The sequence below is a fragment of the Labrus mixtus genome, chromosome 7 (assembly GCF_963584025.1).
Source record: "Labrus mixtus chromosome 7, fLabMix1.1, whole genome shotgun sequence".
NCBI lineage: Eukaryota > Metazoa > Chordata > Actinopteri > Labriformes > Labridae > Labrus > Labrus mixtus.
This window is the reverse complement of record NC_083618.1, coordinates 19,519,339-19,536,213: the sequence shown is the minus strand read 5'-3', so window position 1 is coordinate 19,536,213 and position 16,875 is coordinate 19,519,339. Positions and strand designations below refer to the sequence as shown.

General features: G+C 41.1%; 1 protein-coding gene across 2 annotated transcripts in view; it reads right to left on the bottom strand.

Moving 5' to 3' along the window:
- LOC132976882 (membrane-associated guanylate kinase, WW and PDZ domain-containing protein 3) overlaps positions 1-16,875 on the bottom strand; it is a 177,142-nt gene that overhangs the window by 44,493 nt on the left and 115,774 nt on the right. For both annotated transcript variants that reach the window (XM_061041112.1, XM_061041110.1), the window contains exons 3-4: positions 10,841-10,960; positions 945-1,151 (exon numbers count right to left, since the gene is read on the bottom strand). In XM_061041112.1, coding sequence (XP_060897095.1) covers positions 945-1,151; positions 10,841-10,960 — 327 coding nt within the window. The remainder of the gene's footprint in view (positions 1-944; positions 1,152-10,840; positions 10,961-16,875) is intronic.

The window sequence follows — 16,875 nt, the reverse complement described above, 5'->3', positions numbered from 1 at the left end:
GTCAACCAGTAGAGACAACAAATCCTCTCAGCTGTACTTCAGAATAAAAGGAGGCCCTGTTTCTGCTGCTGCTGTCATTCATTTGTTTTACTTTTTCAAAAGCTGTCTGCAGGGATTAATAAAGTATATAAAATGAATAAAATAATCTAGTGGGTTTAGAGATATATGCTACGGGTCTTTGTGTCAAGATGAAAATGTATGGAACAAATATCTAAACAACTAGAATTGTATAAGACTTGGATCTGTTTGGTTAAAGCTGGACTGAATCCAATCATCTTTTGGATTAACTCTGATGGTACTCAGGACTAGTTTTTGGGAAAACTAATGAAAGCAAATACGCCTCTGGTAGTTTTTTTTTTCCTGATTTCCTTTCAGAACAAGTCCAAAATGTTAAATCCTTTCTACTGATGGCACCACAAACAAAATCCTACACACCTACACTGTAATGGGGTGACAGAGGCAGGCAGATAGTTATCCTGGATTAGTTGAACAAAATCTGCTTGAAATGCCAGAGATCACTTGAAAGTTTCATTTACATGTTTTGCAGTGTGAGCGATTCATTCTCTCAGGTACAATTATTTCAGTTTCATGTTTGTTCTTAAATCAAAAGAACAAATGAATACTATTAGCTATCCATCCTGGAATGGTTAATAAATTATTCCGATTGGTTGGGAGCTCAAGAGAAATAACCAAAGGAAGATGCAGTAAAACAATCATTTCACTGCTGTTTAATGTGATGGGTTTGGATCAGCATGGTATTGTTTTGTCACCAAACCCCCATTGGGCCCATCAAAGTCCATACAATCTGCGACAAGCCAAAGTCTTCATGTCATGCGCGACAGTGACATTGACCTAACGTGGCAATCCCGCAACCAAAGGACAAACACAGTACAGCAGAATCTCCATTATTTAACATGACATCCTAAGCTCTGACATTTACTGACCAGGCAATCCATTGACCAGCGGTGGCCTCTCATCATCGTCTTCCTCCTCAGGGACCGCGCTGTCCTTCCTGTCCATCTTACTGACCGAGGTGGTGCGTTTCCTGGGAATCTCGCCACCGTAGTCTTCATCAAACAGAACCTGATCCACCAGGTCGGGCTGCACGAGGTTGGGCTCCGCCGGAGGCTTCGGGGTCCCGTAGTAGTTACCTTAGAAAGTAAAGGTTGGCAGATGCAGAGAGAGAGGGGAAGAGGAATGGGAGATTTCAAATGTTAATAATAAGAAGCAAAACAAAAGGAGTTTCAAGAAAAGACCAGAAAAGGAAAGTAGGATTGCGCCATTAACTTTTCAATGTCTACACAGTCCCAGAGTTTAAGCGCAGGATTGCAGGTATAGAGCAAAACATGTTTATTTACTAATAGTCTTTCACTCATAAGGAGGGAGATTCCTTCACAAATGTATAGTTATGTTTCATAATACTTCAGTAAGACACTCAGTGTATGTTTGTATAATCGTGTAGAGCATTGATCGGGCAGAGGTGGAACAGGAAGGAGCTGCTATGACCTGAAGTCTGAACTCTACTCAAGCTCCCTCTCGTCAAACATTTATTCAATTTTTTTCTTTGTTAATTTGAACCTGTTGGAAGTAAAAAAAAAAAAGGAAAATTAACTCCTCGACAAACTTCACTGTGCACAAACATCTTTCATGGTGCTGATTCAGTAAGTAAACATATTTAATGTAATGTCACTGTAGGTCAACAATACAGAAAGACATCTACTGTATTTTATAATACGTTAGAATAGAACAGAATCAAACAGAATGTGGCATAATAGAAAAGAATAGAATAGAATGTGCAATAATAGAATAGAATTGAATAGAATATAATAGAGAATGGTGATGTGGTGCATAGGGCTGGGAATCTTTGGGTGTCTCACGAATCAATTCTATTTCGATTCTTGGGGTCACAATTCGATTACAAATCTATTTTCGATTCAAACCAATTCTGGATTTATGGATCCATGGATTCAAAGTCTATTTATGAACTAGTACATCTAATCCAGTCAAAGTGAGACTGGCTGAATTTCTTGCTGCTCCATTTGGCATTCTACTCAGTTAAAGTGCTAGCCTTAGCACTTAGCATGGAGTGACTGATCAGCCCTCCCCCCAAAAAAATAAAAACAACAGATTTTTGGAAGTTATGAATCTATTTAAAATTTAAAAAGATAAGAATCTCGATTTGTACATAACCCCCCCCCCCCACCTCTATGCATTTGTCAGCACAGTTGCCTTGCAACAAGTAGGTTCTTGGTTAGAACAGGTGCCTCTCTATGTGGAGTTTGTTGGTTCCCCCTGAGGGAGGAATAGCGGGTCTTTCTGGGAACTACAGCTTCTTCAACAGTGCAAAGACATGCAACCGAACCAATTGGTCACTCTAAAATGTCCCATAGGTATGAGAGTGAGTGGATGTCCCATCTCTATGTTTTCGCCCTGGGATTGACTGGCGACATGTCCAGGGTGTAGCCGCTTCTCGGCCAATGACAGTTGGGCTCAACTCCAGACCCCTGCCCATCGCAATCCTTCAAGGATAAGTGTTATGGATTATGCAATATATAAATAATTATTCTGCTACAGAAAATGATGCCAGTAATGTGAAATAGACTGCTAACATTAATAACATTATAACTGTCAAAGGAAACAACATCTGACTGGCTAAGAAACAACAAAGATAACATTATGGTTCAGAGAATCTTTCATGTTTATTAGAGCAAGAACTGCAATCAGAGGATACTTCAGGACAGGACTTACCTGTTGGTAAGATCATAAATTAATTCTGCCTCCCTTGTGTGAAGCATTTACGTGGGGAATTTACCCCCATTTTAGGAAACTCATTTCGGGCTCTGACTACAGTCGATGTGTTGTATTTGAGACGCAGTGGGAGAGATCAACCACCGTGTCTTACATTCACCTCATTTAAATCAAGAATTAAATCTCTAAATGTCACGCACCGGCAGTCAAGATTGACTTCCTTACAAGTTTCAGGGGACTTCTTCCTCTGCATGGTTTTCACGTCTCTTCACCCCCTGCTTTGTTTTCCCTCGATAACTGCACCGCAGGGCTGTCATGACTCATGTAGCATTAAAATCACTTCACTCGGTATTTGCCAGCAACTAATTACACTGATCATTGAATACAGCAATTATCCACCTCTCAGCCTGCTTTTTCCCTAATGAAGAAAAACCTCACGATTATAAATATTCCGAGGGATAACGGCGCTCTGTGAAGAGAGGGGGATAGAGTGCAAAACTTTGTTAAATGATTTCCTCATTTAGCCTACTGTGTGATCTATCTATGTACGACTGCTGAGCAGTATGTGGAACTGAATTTAGGCGTAAAAGAATGCAATTATTCAAACTCTATTAGGATTATAAATAATGTGCATGCTAATTTCCACCCCGACCATTCATTATGGGTATTTGTTTGCTAAATGCTGCTCCCTCGGATGTGTCTAGGCAATAATATCGAATCAATTTCTTTGGCAATCCATTTGTCAGGTCAAACATTTACTTGCTTCTAACAAAACGTTATTATGAGATTGAGCCTTCTCAGCTGAAACATGATTTATAATTAGATTAATTAAAGAATAGAGAGAGATACCGCTGGGAAAAGGGGATTTCAGCAATTTAATTAGCCTCCATAAACTTGATCTTATTTTCATGTGGACCCAGCAGCACATGGGACCATGGAGTTATAAACCTTTGATGTACTTAAGCGTGAACATGCAGACATCACAAATGCCATTCTGTAAGAGCAGCACTTATCAGCGCAAGATCTTTTTATAGCTCGCAACAAAGGTGGGGGGGGGGGGGGGGGGGGGAGCTGACAACAGCATGCATGCCAGAAAGAACAGAGGGCTCTGAGGAACACATCACAGTCACTCCAGCAGCTTTACAGCACGATACTGTACCACCAAAAGAGCTCTTTAGAGCCCATTTCCACTCCAGCGCTGGCCTCATCTCCTCAGGCCTGCTAACGACAATACTCAGCAAACTGGGTTAATGCAGCTCTGCCCGTCTTCCACAAACCAGCGAGAGTGATGAGGAGGAGAAGGAGGCGTGATGAAAGCCTGCCCCTCCTCCACCTTGTCGCTCCACTCTCTGTTTACTAAGCGACACTCATCCGCATTTGTCAGAGATGGCTTCATTAACAGGGGTGGCACCACGATAGCAAGGAGAGATTGGGTCTGTCGGCTAATCCCCGCCTGTCTCCTGCCACACGCTGACATTCATCAGCCAGGCGCTACCTCTGTGATTAATTACGTACAAACATGTCTCTTGGCCCCTGATAAATGTGTGTCGCAGATATGAAGGTGCGTGAAAGCGGCGCGTCAGTGAAGATTTGTGGCACCATTTGCCTTAATAAATGGAGGGAAGCCTCCGTAAGCTGATGAGCAGGGGGGCTTGTCTGGCGTTACTTGTGATCCGTGTGTCACAGAGTTGATGAGGCAAGAAGAGTGAGTCTCCTGTTGCAAAGTGCGTGCAGGCAATTTCATGGTGGTGGGAATCAGCCTCTGATAATGAAAGGACTCCTGTTGTCAAGGGCGATGTGCACAAGCAAGGTCACACTTTTATCATCCCAACATCACGAACATGGTGACAAAGACAACAAACTGAAAAACCACCCAGTACATCAACACATTGCTGTTAATGCACACATTCTGCATTCACATCCAATTTAACCTCCCAGTCTGTTTCCCCTCTTTGTTAAAATCCAGATCATTATCACAATGAGAATCCCAAAACCCACGATTTAAAAGTGGATCTAGTTTTTTGGCTTTCCTCTGCAGCAGATTAGTCATTGGCAAAAAGGAAAAGCTCTCTATGTGCTGAATTTTAGTTTCCTGGCATCCGTCCCTCCAGTCTCGCACTTCACTGCACCAGACCATTTAGTTCTTGTCCGTCTGCTCTGTTCTGCTCTCAAAGAGTGACCCAACCTGAACCTCGGAGACGCCGAGACTGAATGGGGACCAAAAATCCAGAAAGACTCGCTCGCAGCGCCTGGCACAGATGGCTCATGTGTCTGCTTGGCAGGCGACCTGGGACCCTCCGGACCCATCATGGAGCAGCAAGGGTGTACAAGATAAAGAGCAGTCTGAACCCACAGAGACAGTTTGAACCTGGCTACCGGGCAAGTGTTGTGTCCTGTTCTGACCTCTGATCAGTCTGTCTTCAAAGAGGTTTTCTCCGACCTCGTGCTCAGTGTGCTCAAAATGCTGTCAAAATGTTGTACTCCTTTTTCCTATATTAAGATGTATGAATGAGAGGAATCTGACAATTGTGATCTTTTCACTGCCCGCTGATTATTACAGTAAACACCTGAAAAGACATCTGGGAAATATTTAAAACTAAAGCCACACAATTGATTTTCCTACTAGCTACCACCCAACAGGTAAAGCTAGCATTTAGCTAACACTTTATTAGCTACATCTCTGTTTTTCCTGTTGTATTCAGTATCAAACTGTAGCTTCTACCTAGCTAACATGTTGTTTTCGATCATAGCGGTGTTAATGATCCCACTTGCCATCTTTTGCCACTACTTTCCTTAATTTTCCCTTATTTTAATACTTTAATTGTGTAGATACAGTTTATAACTTATTCTTTTGAGTTTGCCCTGTGAGAGTTCCTTCAAGTGAAACATGAGCCCTTCTTTAACAAATTACTCCCTGGGATTAATAAAGTATTTCTGATTCTGATTCTGATTCATGCGGCGGTGCAGCCTGTGTACGTCACCAGTCTGCATTATGATGTTCCTTCGCTAAGTTGATTTTTAACTAGTTTAACCATATCTCCGAATTTAATATCAAACACTTCTCTGAAGATATTGATTTGTTAATGCTCACCACGTTGTTATGCTTTGCTAGCTAAATGTGTAGCTTCACTATTGATCTCCTTGGTGTAGCTTGCTAACCATTAACAGTTAGCTAAATTATTTGTTTCTGCATTTTAGCGTTTAGCATACACCTCTTTTTTTTGTGGACTCTGTTATCCCAACAAAAATGTTATCTGTCCAAATAAAAAAACTAAAGAGATAAAAACTATTATCAACGAAAAGAAAATGACTTTCTACACAGATGACCCTCAGAAGTGACGAGTGAGATAGCCAAGGCCAAAGCAAATTATAAGACTAAAATGGAAATGTAATTCAGCGCTGGAAATATTACAGCGCCCTGGAGAGGAATGGTAAATAGCCCTGAGCTTGTATAGTGCTTTTCTAATCTGCTGAATACTTAAAGTGCATTTACACCGCAGGTCACACTTACCCATTCACATACTGATGGCAGAGAATGCTATGCAAAGTGCCCAACAGTATTAACTCCCCCCATTCATGTACATTCATATGCATCAACAAAGCAGCAGAAGCAACTTGGGGTTAAGTGTCTTGGCCAAGGACACATCGGAAACGTGGCTGCAGAAGCTGAGTATCCAATCCTCGACCTTCCGGTTGAGAGACGACCGACTCTACTAACTGAGCCACAGACGACCAATATGATATCAATTGCCTCCATTAACCATTACACAAGTGAGGTCAAGAAACGTATCAGCATTAATGGGGTGGTCCACGCTGTCACACACTTTTAATTAGTTTTTCTCTTGTTTTGAAAGGTGTTATTTTACTCAAGATGTTTCAAGGTTGAGGGACTTGAGGATGGTGATATCCCAAAATCAGGTTACAGCCTTATTAAAAAAAAAAGATATAAGGAAGACTGCTGCCACCCCAATTCTGTCCGTGGGCGCACTCTGAGATTCTGTGCCGACCAGCTCAGTGAGGTGTGCTGATCTTTGGCAGCTTCCTTTAACTAAGGAGACTTCAACTATAATTTCCATTCCAAAATTTTAAAAAATCAACTAAAGTACTGCTCCAAAGAACTAAATGAATACAGACTTGTTGCTCTTACATCACTTGTAATGAAAATTTTGGAGATAATTTTAAATGATGAGGTTGTCTCCTTAGTGAATGACAAACTAAATTCCTTGCTGTTTTCCAGTCAAGCTAGTAAATGGTTAGCAACCTTGAAAAAAGCAGTACAGAATTATGACAGCATTGAAGCTTTCCACCGTGAGTGTGACTCGAGTGGAAAATGGCTGCCTTCAATGGATGGTAGAAAGAGTGATGTAAGACTCTAAGAGAGGGAATTTAAGAGGAAATTAAGCGTACCATGCATTAAATGACTCCTATAATGTACTTTATAGGTGGAGGAAAAATTGTTTTACATGAACCATTAACATAATGAGCATTCTGCCATGTCATTTGGGACTATTAGCAAGACCATTATGATTAGCTAAGAATCCCATTAGCTCGCTACCTTGAGCACTACTCACTAACTGAACCCTTTTAAACTGAAGGTAATTCATGAGCTCTTCAAAGGAGGAATTTAACCTGTCTAAGAGAGCCCCTGACCTTGTTTATATTTTCCCCATAGAAATAAAAAAAGAGCAGTTCAAGCACAAACAAATGTGGTAAATCCCATTCCTCCATCCAATTACGTGCAGCTCCTTTTTTTGAGTTCAGTGTGCTGCTGAGAGATCAGCACTCTGTCATAGTGGCCATGCAGTGCTTGTGCTGACTGGGTTTAAGAGACAGAGAAGAAGAAAAAACAGGGTGAGGGGGGGGGGGGGGGCACTATCAGAGTGTTCAGCTCTCTCTCAGGGATCGCTTCCTGGAACTTCCTACTTTTCAGAAGCTAATCCGCACATCTGTGCACAGCCAATGCAGTCATGCCTTTCCGTGGCAAAGGGTGTCTCCGCTGGGAGCTGAAGAGCTCAGCACGCCTCTACATCAACTCTCTCTTTCTCTATTCTACGCTCCTCCTCAGTTCACTCTCCATCTCCCTCTCTTCCCACGGTCACCCTCTATAAAGGTGTAAATCCCTCCTGGAATCAGCTCAGAGACGAAGGACAACTCGTGGGCGATTTGGCAGCTCCCGAAAGCTGATCTTCGAGTGAGATGATCTACAGGAAACGCAACAAGAGACAGCATTCGTTTTGTGTGCGCTGACATGAAAGTGTGTGCTCCTGCAGTATGTACACCTGCATGCTAGTATGCCTAATGTATTTCTTCCACCATGCTCCATAAAAAGGGGTGATGCTGAAGGATCACAGTGTCACAAGGATCAGAGGCAGCTGCAAAAAAAACCCTGCTACCACAGGCCTACTGCATGTTACAGTATTCACATCAACATCCATAAATGGACACACAAACTCCAACAAATGCACCCGTGCACATCCACAAAAAGCTACACCGAGCCATAAGGCACTTTCCCTTTCTCTTTGGATGAGGATTTGACTTTATCTTTTAATTCTCCCTCGTAGTGGAGGCACGGCATTGCCGCTGAATGAGAGGATGGCGCTGAGAAGGTCCACTCACGTGACCAGAGGTTGTCCCTTAAGCATTTAGAAAAATCCTCTCCCATTTCACAGCAGCCGGGATTTGCAGCGAGAAAGAATGAGCTTAAAGAGAGCGGGAAGATTATCATGTTATTGCCATAATCATTGCGCAATGTGAGAAAAATCCTCCGCTCCAATCCCCTCATGACACAAATACACAGCGACCGTCTGACTTTCCGAGACCTCTCAATACGGGGCAAGTGATTATTCTCTATTGTAGAGCAAGGTGTTATTATGAATGGTAAATGCTTAGCCATTCAGCTAAAAAGAAATCCCTGCTTGTGTAAACTCCTTATTGGAAAGAACATGCCGGTGCTTGTTGTAAGAAAATATCATCCACCACTGATGTGTTCACCACGGAAAGGTTCTGTCAAACAAACACTAGAGGTACTTTAAATCATTCTAAAAGTTCAAGTTCAACTTTTGCACAAGCCGGAGCTTAGCGGCTGAGTCTGTGAGAAAAGAGAGGGAGGAAAAGGACGAGGCTGGTTCATCCCATGAATAAAGCATGACTTGAGAGTAAGAACACAAGTGGGACCTCCTGATGTGTGACTGTGCAGCCAGCCGGTGGGAGCAGCAGGTTGACTGGTTTACATAAGGTCACCATCAGGTGCTACAGCTGCTTGCATGCTAACACTGCCCTTGTTTAAATATCTACTGTACATTGGAACAGGCTGGAACAGACGCATAAACACAAACAGGGAGGTACATCGTCTGCACTGAAAAATTAAAGAACATCTGTTTGTGTGACAGACACACATATGCGCTTAAAAAACATCAATGGCATATAAGGTGAGGACTTTAGAAAGCTGTAGTTTGTCCTGCTGCCTAAGATTTAATCCAAATAAAGATGTAGAAATGGAAATACATGTTGGAATTGCTAACTCTATAATTAAATGGATTTGGCAACAAAATGAGTCTACTCTTTAATTTATTTTCCATGCATTAAGACAAAGTTAAGTACTAGAACTTAATCAGAGGAATACACTATGTGATTTCAGGCCGATTCTGAACCCAGTCGCACGTTTAAAGTCCAATGTTTGCCCTGAAATGTGTAAGTGGGCACGAGTTCCAAGCCTGATTATATCTGCTTCTCCCGACTGGTCAGATGAATTTCTAGTTTGTCTGAAACGTAAGTTGTACGAGTACATCCACTCACAAAGTGAGAGCAGAGCCGCTAGCTTATTCACAACTTCAGGGCTTTTCTCCTGATTGCGCCAGAGCAAACTGGCAGAGAGCAGGCTTGCCTTTTTATTGCAAAATATATGAACAAGAGAAATGTGGGCAGGAAGAAAGCAGCAGACCTCCAGCTTCCAGGGACTATTTATTGTGATTTAGCTTAATTAACTTTTGTTTGTTTGATGCAGACTGGGGTTGTGCGTGTGACGGAGTGTTTTTGATGGTGACAGCAGCTCAGTCTGTAGGGACTCTCATGCCGAGCCAAATGTCAAGGAACAGAGAAGTGTATTCTGAGGTTTGATTTAGTAACAAGCAGAGTTGGAGACAGCTGAACTCATAGAGGCAGAGCGCTCCAGAGCTGCAGGTGAGAAAGCTGCCTCATCCCTGAGCTTCAAATGTCAGAAAGTTGTGAAAATGCTAATCACAATTACCCAAGGCCCAATGGAACGTGAAAAATGTATTCTTTTGTCAACCCAACACTTCAAAACCCAAAGGCTTCTCATTTACAAAATGACAAAATGCAGCAAATCTGTTCTTGTGAGAAATTTCAACTTGCAAATGTTTCAAACGGTGTAACAACGGTGTAACATTCTTGAAATATGTTCACAACAATTGATCATCTCTGTGTAATTAATGTTAGCGTTGCAGCACTAATGTTGTTGGTTGTACTTTTGCATTTGACACACCAAACATACCAAGCATAAGAAGCCTTGAAACAGTCGTTCCCCCCCCAACAAAGTCTTTAAATGTTGCACAAAATAAGAATCAGCATTTGAGAAGACATCTTCCATTTTGTGCTGGTTATTTCTGGTTCTACTAAGCTGGCAGGTAGGACATCGACGTTTTGGTAAATGTACGGTTTATTTTAATCCCTGCTGCCAAAAAATTGAAAAGCCCTGTCCTGTTTTTTTTTTTACAGAATTTCCATTTCCACATAAATATAGCGTCTGCATACTTTATCTCTAAATTTCTCATTTTACACACAGTGTGGAGAGACTGAATAGTCGAGTTCATCTGAAGGACTGTGAGTATTGCTGCTAATCTGACTGTCACTTCCAACAAGTCTTTAATCATGTTTCACTGATCAATACATTTTGTCTCGCTTGTCACATTTCACTAAGGCCGGCTGTAAGTCATAATGACTGTGAATATCGAGCTTCCAGTCACACCATTACAGAGAGCTGTCAGTGTGAATCGTGTGCATAAATGCATGCAGGCACACACACACACACACATATGCAGGTGTCTTATGTATTTAATACTGTTGTCATGCCTACCATCGTAGGTGCCACTCTCCAGTAGAAGTCCACTCTCCTCCAGGATCCTGAAATCTCCGACATTGATAAAGTTGTAGTCCACTCCGGGAACCTCCCCATCTCGAGGAAGCCTTGTGGTGCCTGTGTAATAACAAAAGGAGTGAATAAAAGGTTTCTTTTGTAAAGATAGCTTTTTAGAATCTAAGGAAACGGCTGTTGGTTACAGGTATAATGCTGCATCATTTAAATCTTTTGAAGGCCTTTTCTCTGTTCAGAAGTTATTTATTGAATGTGACAAGCAAAATACAAACACTTTCATTGGGTTAACATAGAAAAGGTAAGAAAAATAAAACCATTCATCTCTAGCTGTTCATTTAACACATTTTTCTTGTTCAAACTGCAAATACATTTAAAAAGAGCCCAAAACTACAGTTCTACATCTGGCCACTAGAGGGTGGCTCCAACAGCGAGTCAATTCATATAAGGTCCCACACTATTTGCCCAACTTTACAGCAGAATTAAACATATTTACAGTCTGTTACAAAAAGCTGTTTCTTTGGCTAATTTCCCAGTTTTTCTCAGTTTTTATGGGTTAACTTGTAACAAATGTTTCATGTCATGTACGTCTTTGTAACCTGCAACTGGATGCTTTGAATTTCCCTCGGGATCAATAAAGTATCTATCTATCTATCTATCTATCTGGGTTGTGGTCACTTTGTTTAAAAGCTAGCTGTTTGGATGTGACCTCTGCTATGAGCTACTCTTCTTGACATCAAAGCTGTGTTTGCGTTCTTTGTATATTATGGGGGGAAAACGTAATTGATAGAGCACATTTCCTCAGAAGGTAAGCTAAGTGTGTTATATTGAGGGTAAATGCACAGAATACAAGAATAAAAGACCAGGAATAAGGCACAGACATCAGATCATTAAAACAATAATCCAGTCGACATCAAACACACCACATAGCACTCAGACACAAAAAAAAGGGCATAAAGAAAACGATAGCAAAATATATTAAAACAACCAACAAACTGGCAAACACAAATACACACATGCACAGAGCATTGGCTTCAGAGAATAGAAAGAGAGACAGTCGTGATGGATGTCGGATCAACAGGCAGTTTGCCCTACAGAGAAGGACCGCAGTAACACAAGTCTCCATCATCAGACTTTGATCCAACTCTGGGTACCACTTAAAAGACCTCCACCTGGTGACATGAGCGGCTGGGCCGTAGAAGTCTGAATTGGAAAATAAAATATAGGAAAGAATTGTCTGCTGTGGAGTTATTTGTGTCTAAAGATCGTCTGAGGAGTCTGTACTCCAGGTTTTTTTTGTTAGGGGCCTATTAGTATTTATATGTTAGCACTTATTAGCAAAAACCTACCTAACGTTGCTTGTTAGCTCTTTCAGTGCTTTTCTTATATTTAAGGGAATCCTTTGTCGGTCAATCACTGCTAGTTCTGGCTCTAATAAAACCAATAGGGATTTCAAAATGGTGGTCCAAAAACCAAAAGGTTACTTCATGTTGGCTTCATAAACCATTTATATACTGTCTAACAAATAATGAGTCTGGCTTTTATGAGTCTGGCTGATGCTAATCATCAAGTCTGTAACTATGTGTTTTAAAATCCTGAGTTACATGGTAGATATTTCAGTTCAGAAAGAAGAAAACATAGTTCCTCTTGGTGCCATTCTGTGAAAGATGGATAAGCCAAGAAGAACTGTAGATCTCTGATTCATTCAATCCTCTACGTAACTGAAGCCTAAGATAGCAAGTAATTATTGTGCGGTGCATGATGTACTTCAGCGTGAAAAATGTGTCCTGGTGTGATTTAGGTTCAGTCGGTCCCACCAAGGGCAGCGTCGATGTAAATGAAAGCCAATCTGAGAGCAGATTCTGCTCCCCGAGAAGCCACGGTCGATCTCAATACTGACAGGATAGTTTTTTGTTTTGCTTCCTGGATGAATATCCACAAGGCATAAATGGACACCAAATGATTGCATTAGCATTAGGATTATGTAAACCATATTCCATGAATAAATAAAGAAGACTGTGCCGATGTTGCACTCAGGGCTAATTAAGTGGCGTGTCACCGTACTTTTAAAACGCCATAGAAATAACCTCCGCTGAACGGGAGGCAGGACAGCAGTTATTTAGTGCATGGCCGGCTGGACAAAGCACACACAGCATGGACCAATCATCAGCACTGCATTCCACTGTCGCCTAAATGTAGATTCACTCATGGTTGGAGAACAGATTCATTGTTCAGATCTCGGCCATTTTTCAGGATGGTTGGGCGAACAGGGAAGAAGACAAAGGCTGAGAAACACCGAGCCAGACCTCCAGTGATTAAAAATCATTTACAGACATGTTAAAGGCAGTTTATCATATAAAATCAGCATGAATCTAATGTAGTTGGAAATCAGAACACAAGACACAAATAGCAGCAAATAGAAGAAAGAAAGTAGAGACAGTCCGATAACAACTCCAACATACCAGGACATGTCTCAGTTATAGCCTAATATGCCATCTCGATAATGTCTAGTGGAAGTTAAAAACGCTGTTAAATAAAAGGGGCTCCTTGTTGTATCTGCAGATGCAGCACACAGTAGTAGCAACAAACCCCCGCAGCAGTGATTCTAATTACCTACATGTGACACACTTTGCTAACCTTTTCTGTGACAGCATACATATGTTGCATTGATTTAACCTTTTATAGGATATTCCTGTAACACTATGAAGTGGATCACACTGAAACATGTTGTTGCATCTTTCTTGACATTTGTAGAGTCTGCACCAATTAGCAGTGAAGCAGCAGTGCAGATCGTGGTGGCCCAATGGCCCATTAAGTAACTCTATGTTGCCATTCCCTTTTTTGTTTATCCAGTCTTATATTTCCTTTCTTAATTGGACTGAGACAGTGTCTCTTGCACGGAGAAGAAAAGCAATTTGAAAAAGAAAACACAATCAGAGCCGCCTCCTTGGTACCATAGTTTGTGATACACACAGTATTGACATTGCATCGTGTGTGAAAATGCCAGCTCATGCTGCTTCTCATTACCAACTCGTCTGCCTGAGTTTACCGGCTTTGGTCATTTCAAAATGTCCCCTGTAGCCCAATTACTTGAGCCACTGTTATGTACCTGCCAAGCATCTCCCGGAGCCGTCATCCCGGATGTCACAGCGAAATATGCCATGAGCCTCCTATTGTGGATCAGTTGTCGGCAGTATAATGAGGGGCTTGCTGAGCTTTGAGCGTACAACCGAGCGAAAGCAGCAAACCTTTAAGAGCACAACTTTGTATCATCCTGTCGTACATTCCCCTTAAATACAATCGTAGACACCCTCGATATATCTTCAAATAAACTTTCTGAGGTTGGTCTTTAAAAAAGAAAGAAAAAAAAATTGCTCACTGAGCAGTCGATACACTGCGGATAATTAGAGCAGACAAGAGAGAAGTGGTGTCAAAGAGAGGCCTTATTAAAGACAGCAAAGATTTTGTGTCAGGATACAAAGTTATAAATACAGCAGGGGATGTATAAGAAAAGTGCATTTCTGTGAGAGGAGAGCATTTTTCATTATTAGTTGGAAAACAGAATCGATACCAATCATAGGTAAAGTGTAAAGATGAAGCTTCCGCCAGCAGCTGGTTAGCTCGACTTAGTCTAACCACTCGAAATAAAGACAAAAGTGAATTAAAGCACAATTAAACCTCAGTACACTGAATGTAGTTTGTCCAAATAAGGCAAAAAATAAAAAAAACTTCAGAGCGAAAAATAAATAATCACACAATAATTGAGGTAACATTGATAATAGTGGGCTCCCTGTGTCCAGTCTTAATGCAAAGCTAACTGGCTATAGTTTTTTATTTCATGGGTTTGATACGACACACATGTGGTGTCAAGTTTTTGGGTGAGCTTTTTTATTCAATGTTTCCTTGACTTGAAAAGGCCTGGAAGATCACAGAGGACGCTGTACAACTCAACTCCTTCCCATGGATATTATTTTCCATTGCATTAATTCACACATAATAGCACAATCCATCAGGAGCTTAGCAGGTTGTTAACCTTTGAGACAATAAAAAGAAAAACATGTTCTTTTAAAAACATGCTAAATCAAGTCTGTCTCAAAAATTGGGATCTCCCCAGCAAATTCTTCTCAAACTGAAAAAATAAAATAATTTTTCCAAAATGGTAATATTGTTAAAAGCGCTATGTTAACATGTGCCAGTGTGTGTATTTCTATCCTGGACTGAAGCAAATTGTCACTTAAGTCTTGCACGGCCTGTGCTCTGCTGAGACATGATTTTTCTAAACCGTCTGGACTGAGAGGATGTCACGACGGGACCATCAAAAGGCAGTCAGTCAGAAATGGCAGGCCATAAATTTTACATGCTGATTTGGTGCGCTTAGTGTTAAGTTAGGACATCAAAAAAAAAAGATGGCTTAGGGCTTTGCTTTTGAAATAACTAGATTGAAAAAGTGAAAAAGAAAAAAAAAGATATATTATAAAGATCAAAAAGATCATTATAAAGCCAATATTTTTTTTGTCTTTTTGTGAAGTGTTGGCTTTGGGGCATTGAGACAAGCTCTGTCTTGGTTTAATAAGTTGGTAAATACTGGATTGACCCGAGTAAGACGACCCCGATTATAATACTGATAGCAAATGTTGTGTTTATACAAGACAACTATTTTATTGAAAAAAATTATAATGACAAATAAAATAAAACATGGTACATGTTGTTTTTAACACCTGTTAGATTTTTTTAAACAGGCAAGGCAGGCAACTGCTTGGGGCCCCAGACCAGTAGGGGGTCCCATCTGACAGCACTCACTCTCTTTGCCTTGCTAAGCATCACATACGTTAATGCTGTGGAAACCAAAGTTTGTAAATGAACATCAAAAGAGGAAAAAAGAGGAAGAGGAGTAAGCGTCAGGACACTGGTAGACATGATGGTTGGAGGGCCCCTCAATTGATTTTTGCCTGGGGCCCCAACAGAAATCACCACTGTAGGCTTCTTGCTGATACTCATTATCCTGCATTGAATGCACTATATGCTTTCATTATCTTGACTACCATAAAAACACAGCTACACACATTTAACCAGAAAAAATAATAAAATCCAAACCACAGGCTACCATTATTCATTAATCTGTAAATAAAACAGCTTTCTCTTTAAGACAAAAGGAAGGAAAAGGAGCAGGCAGAGAAGCGATCTGTTCTTGAAATGAAAAGCAAAAGCAGAAAGGTCACGGAGTACAGCTGTATGTGTCCACAACATGTACCCATTTGTACATGCCTTACTGTGCATGCGTGTCTACACCAGCGCAGTGTGTGTTTGAGTGTGTGCACGGATGGAAATGTGAGTTTGTGTGGGATCAAAATCTTTTCTGGCCATCGCTGATCTCCACAGGGAGTGGAAGGACTGCATGTGACCCTGAGCTCTCTGTCCTCTTGGAAAAATCCTCCCCTCTTTGTCCTCTCCAGACCGCTTGAGAGCCTCCTCCAGCGTTTTCTTTAGAGTCCAAATGTGATGGAGCCGTCCCAAGACCCAGGGAAAAGGACCCGGGGATTTACCACACACAGACACTGAAGACTCACTCTCTCTGTCTCTCTGCTCCTCACTTTTTATCCTTTCCTTCAAATTCAGAAACCACTCACTGCCATCTTATTCTTTTTTCTTCCCATATTTCTTTATTTCTATCTTGAAAATTCCTCTCTATATTTGAAAACTGGTCCAAAAGTTCAAATTGATACATTCATTATAGGCCCAAATCCTGTGGTATTGACTTCCACAGGATTGTTGGTTGACACCATAGGGTTGACACACAAACAGGACAGCAATTCACCTTAAAAAATGCTAATTTATCATACATTTGTGATTTGGACACATTCAGGAAAAAGTTTGTGTGTTGTAATCTGTAGTTTTGCGGCGTACAAAAGTACTCCCTATTACTCACTTTCTTCTATCCTAAAGTATTGATTTACTGGAATGAGAAAATAACTTCTCTGTGCCGAAAAGAAGAGAAGTCAAACATGTACGGCATGAGGTTG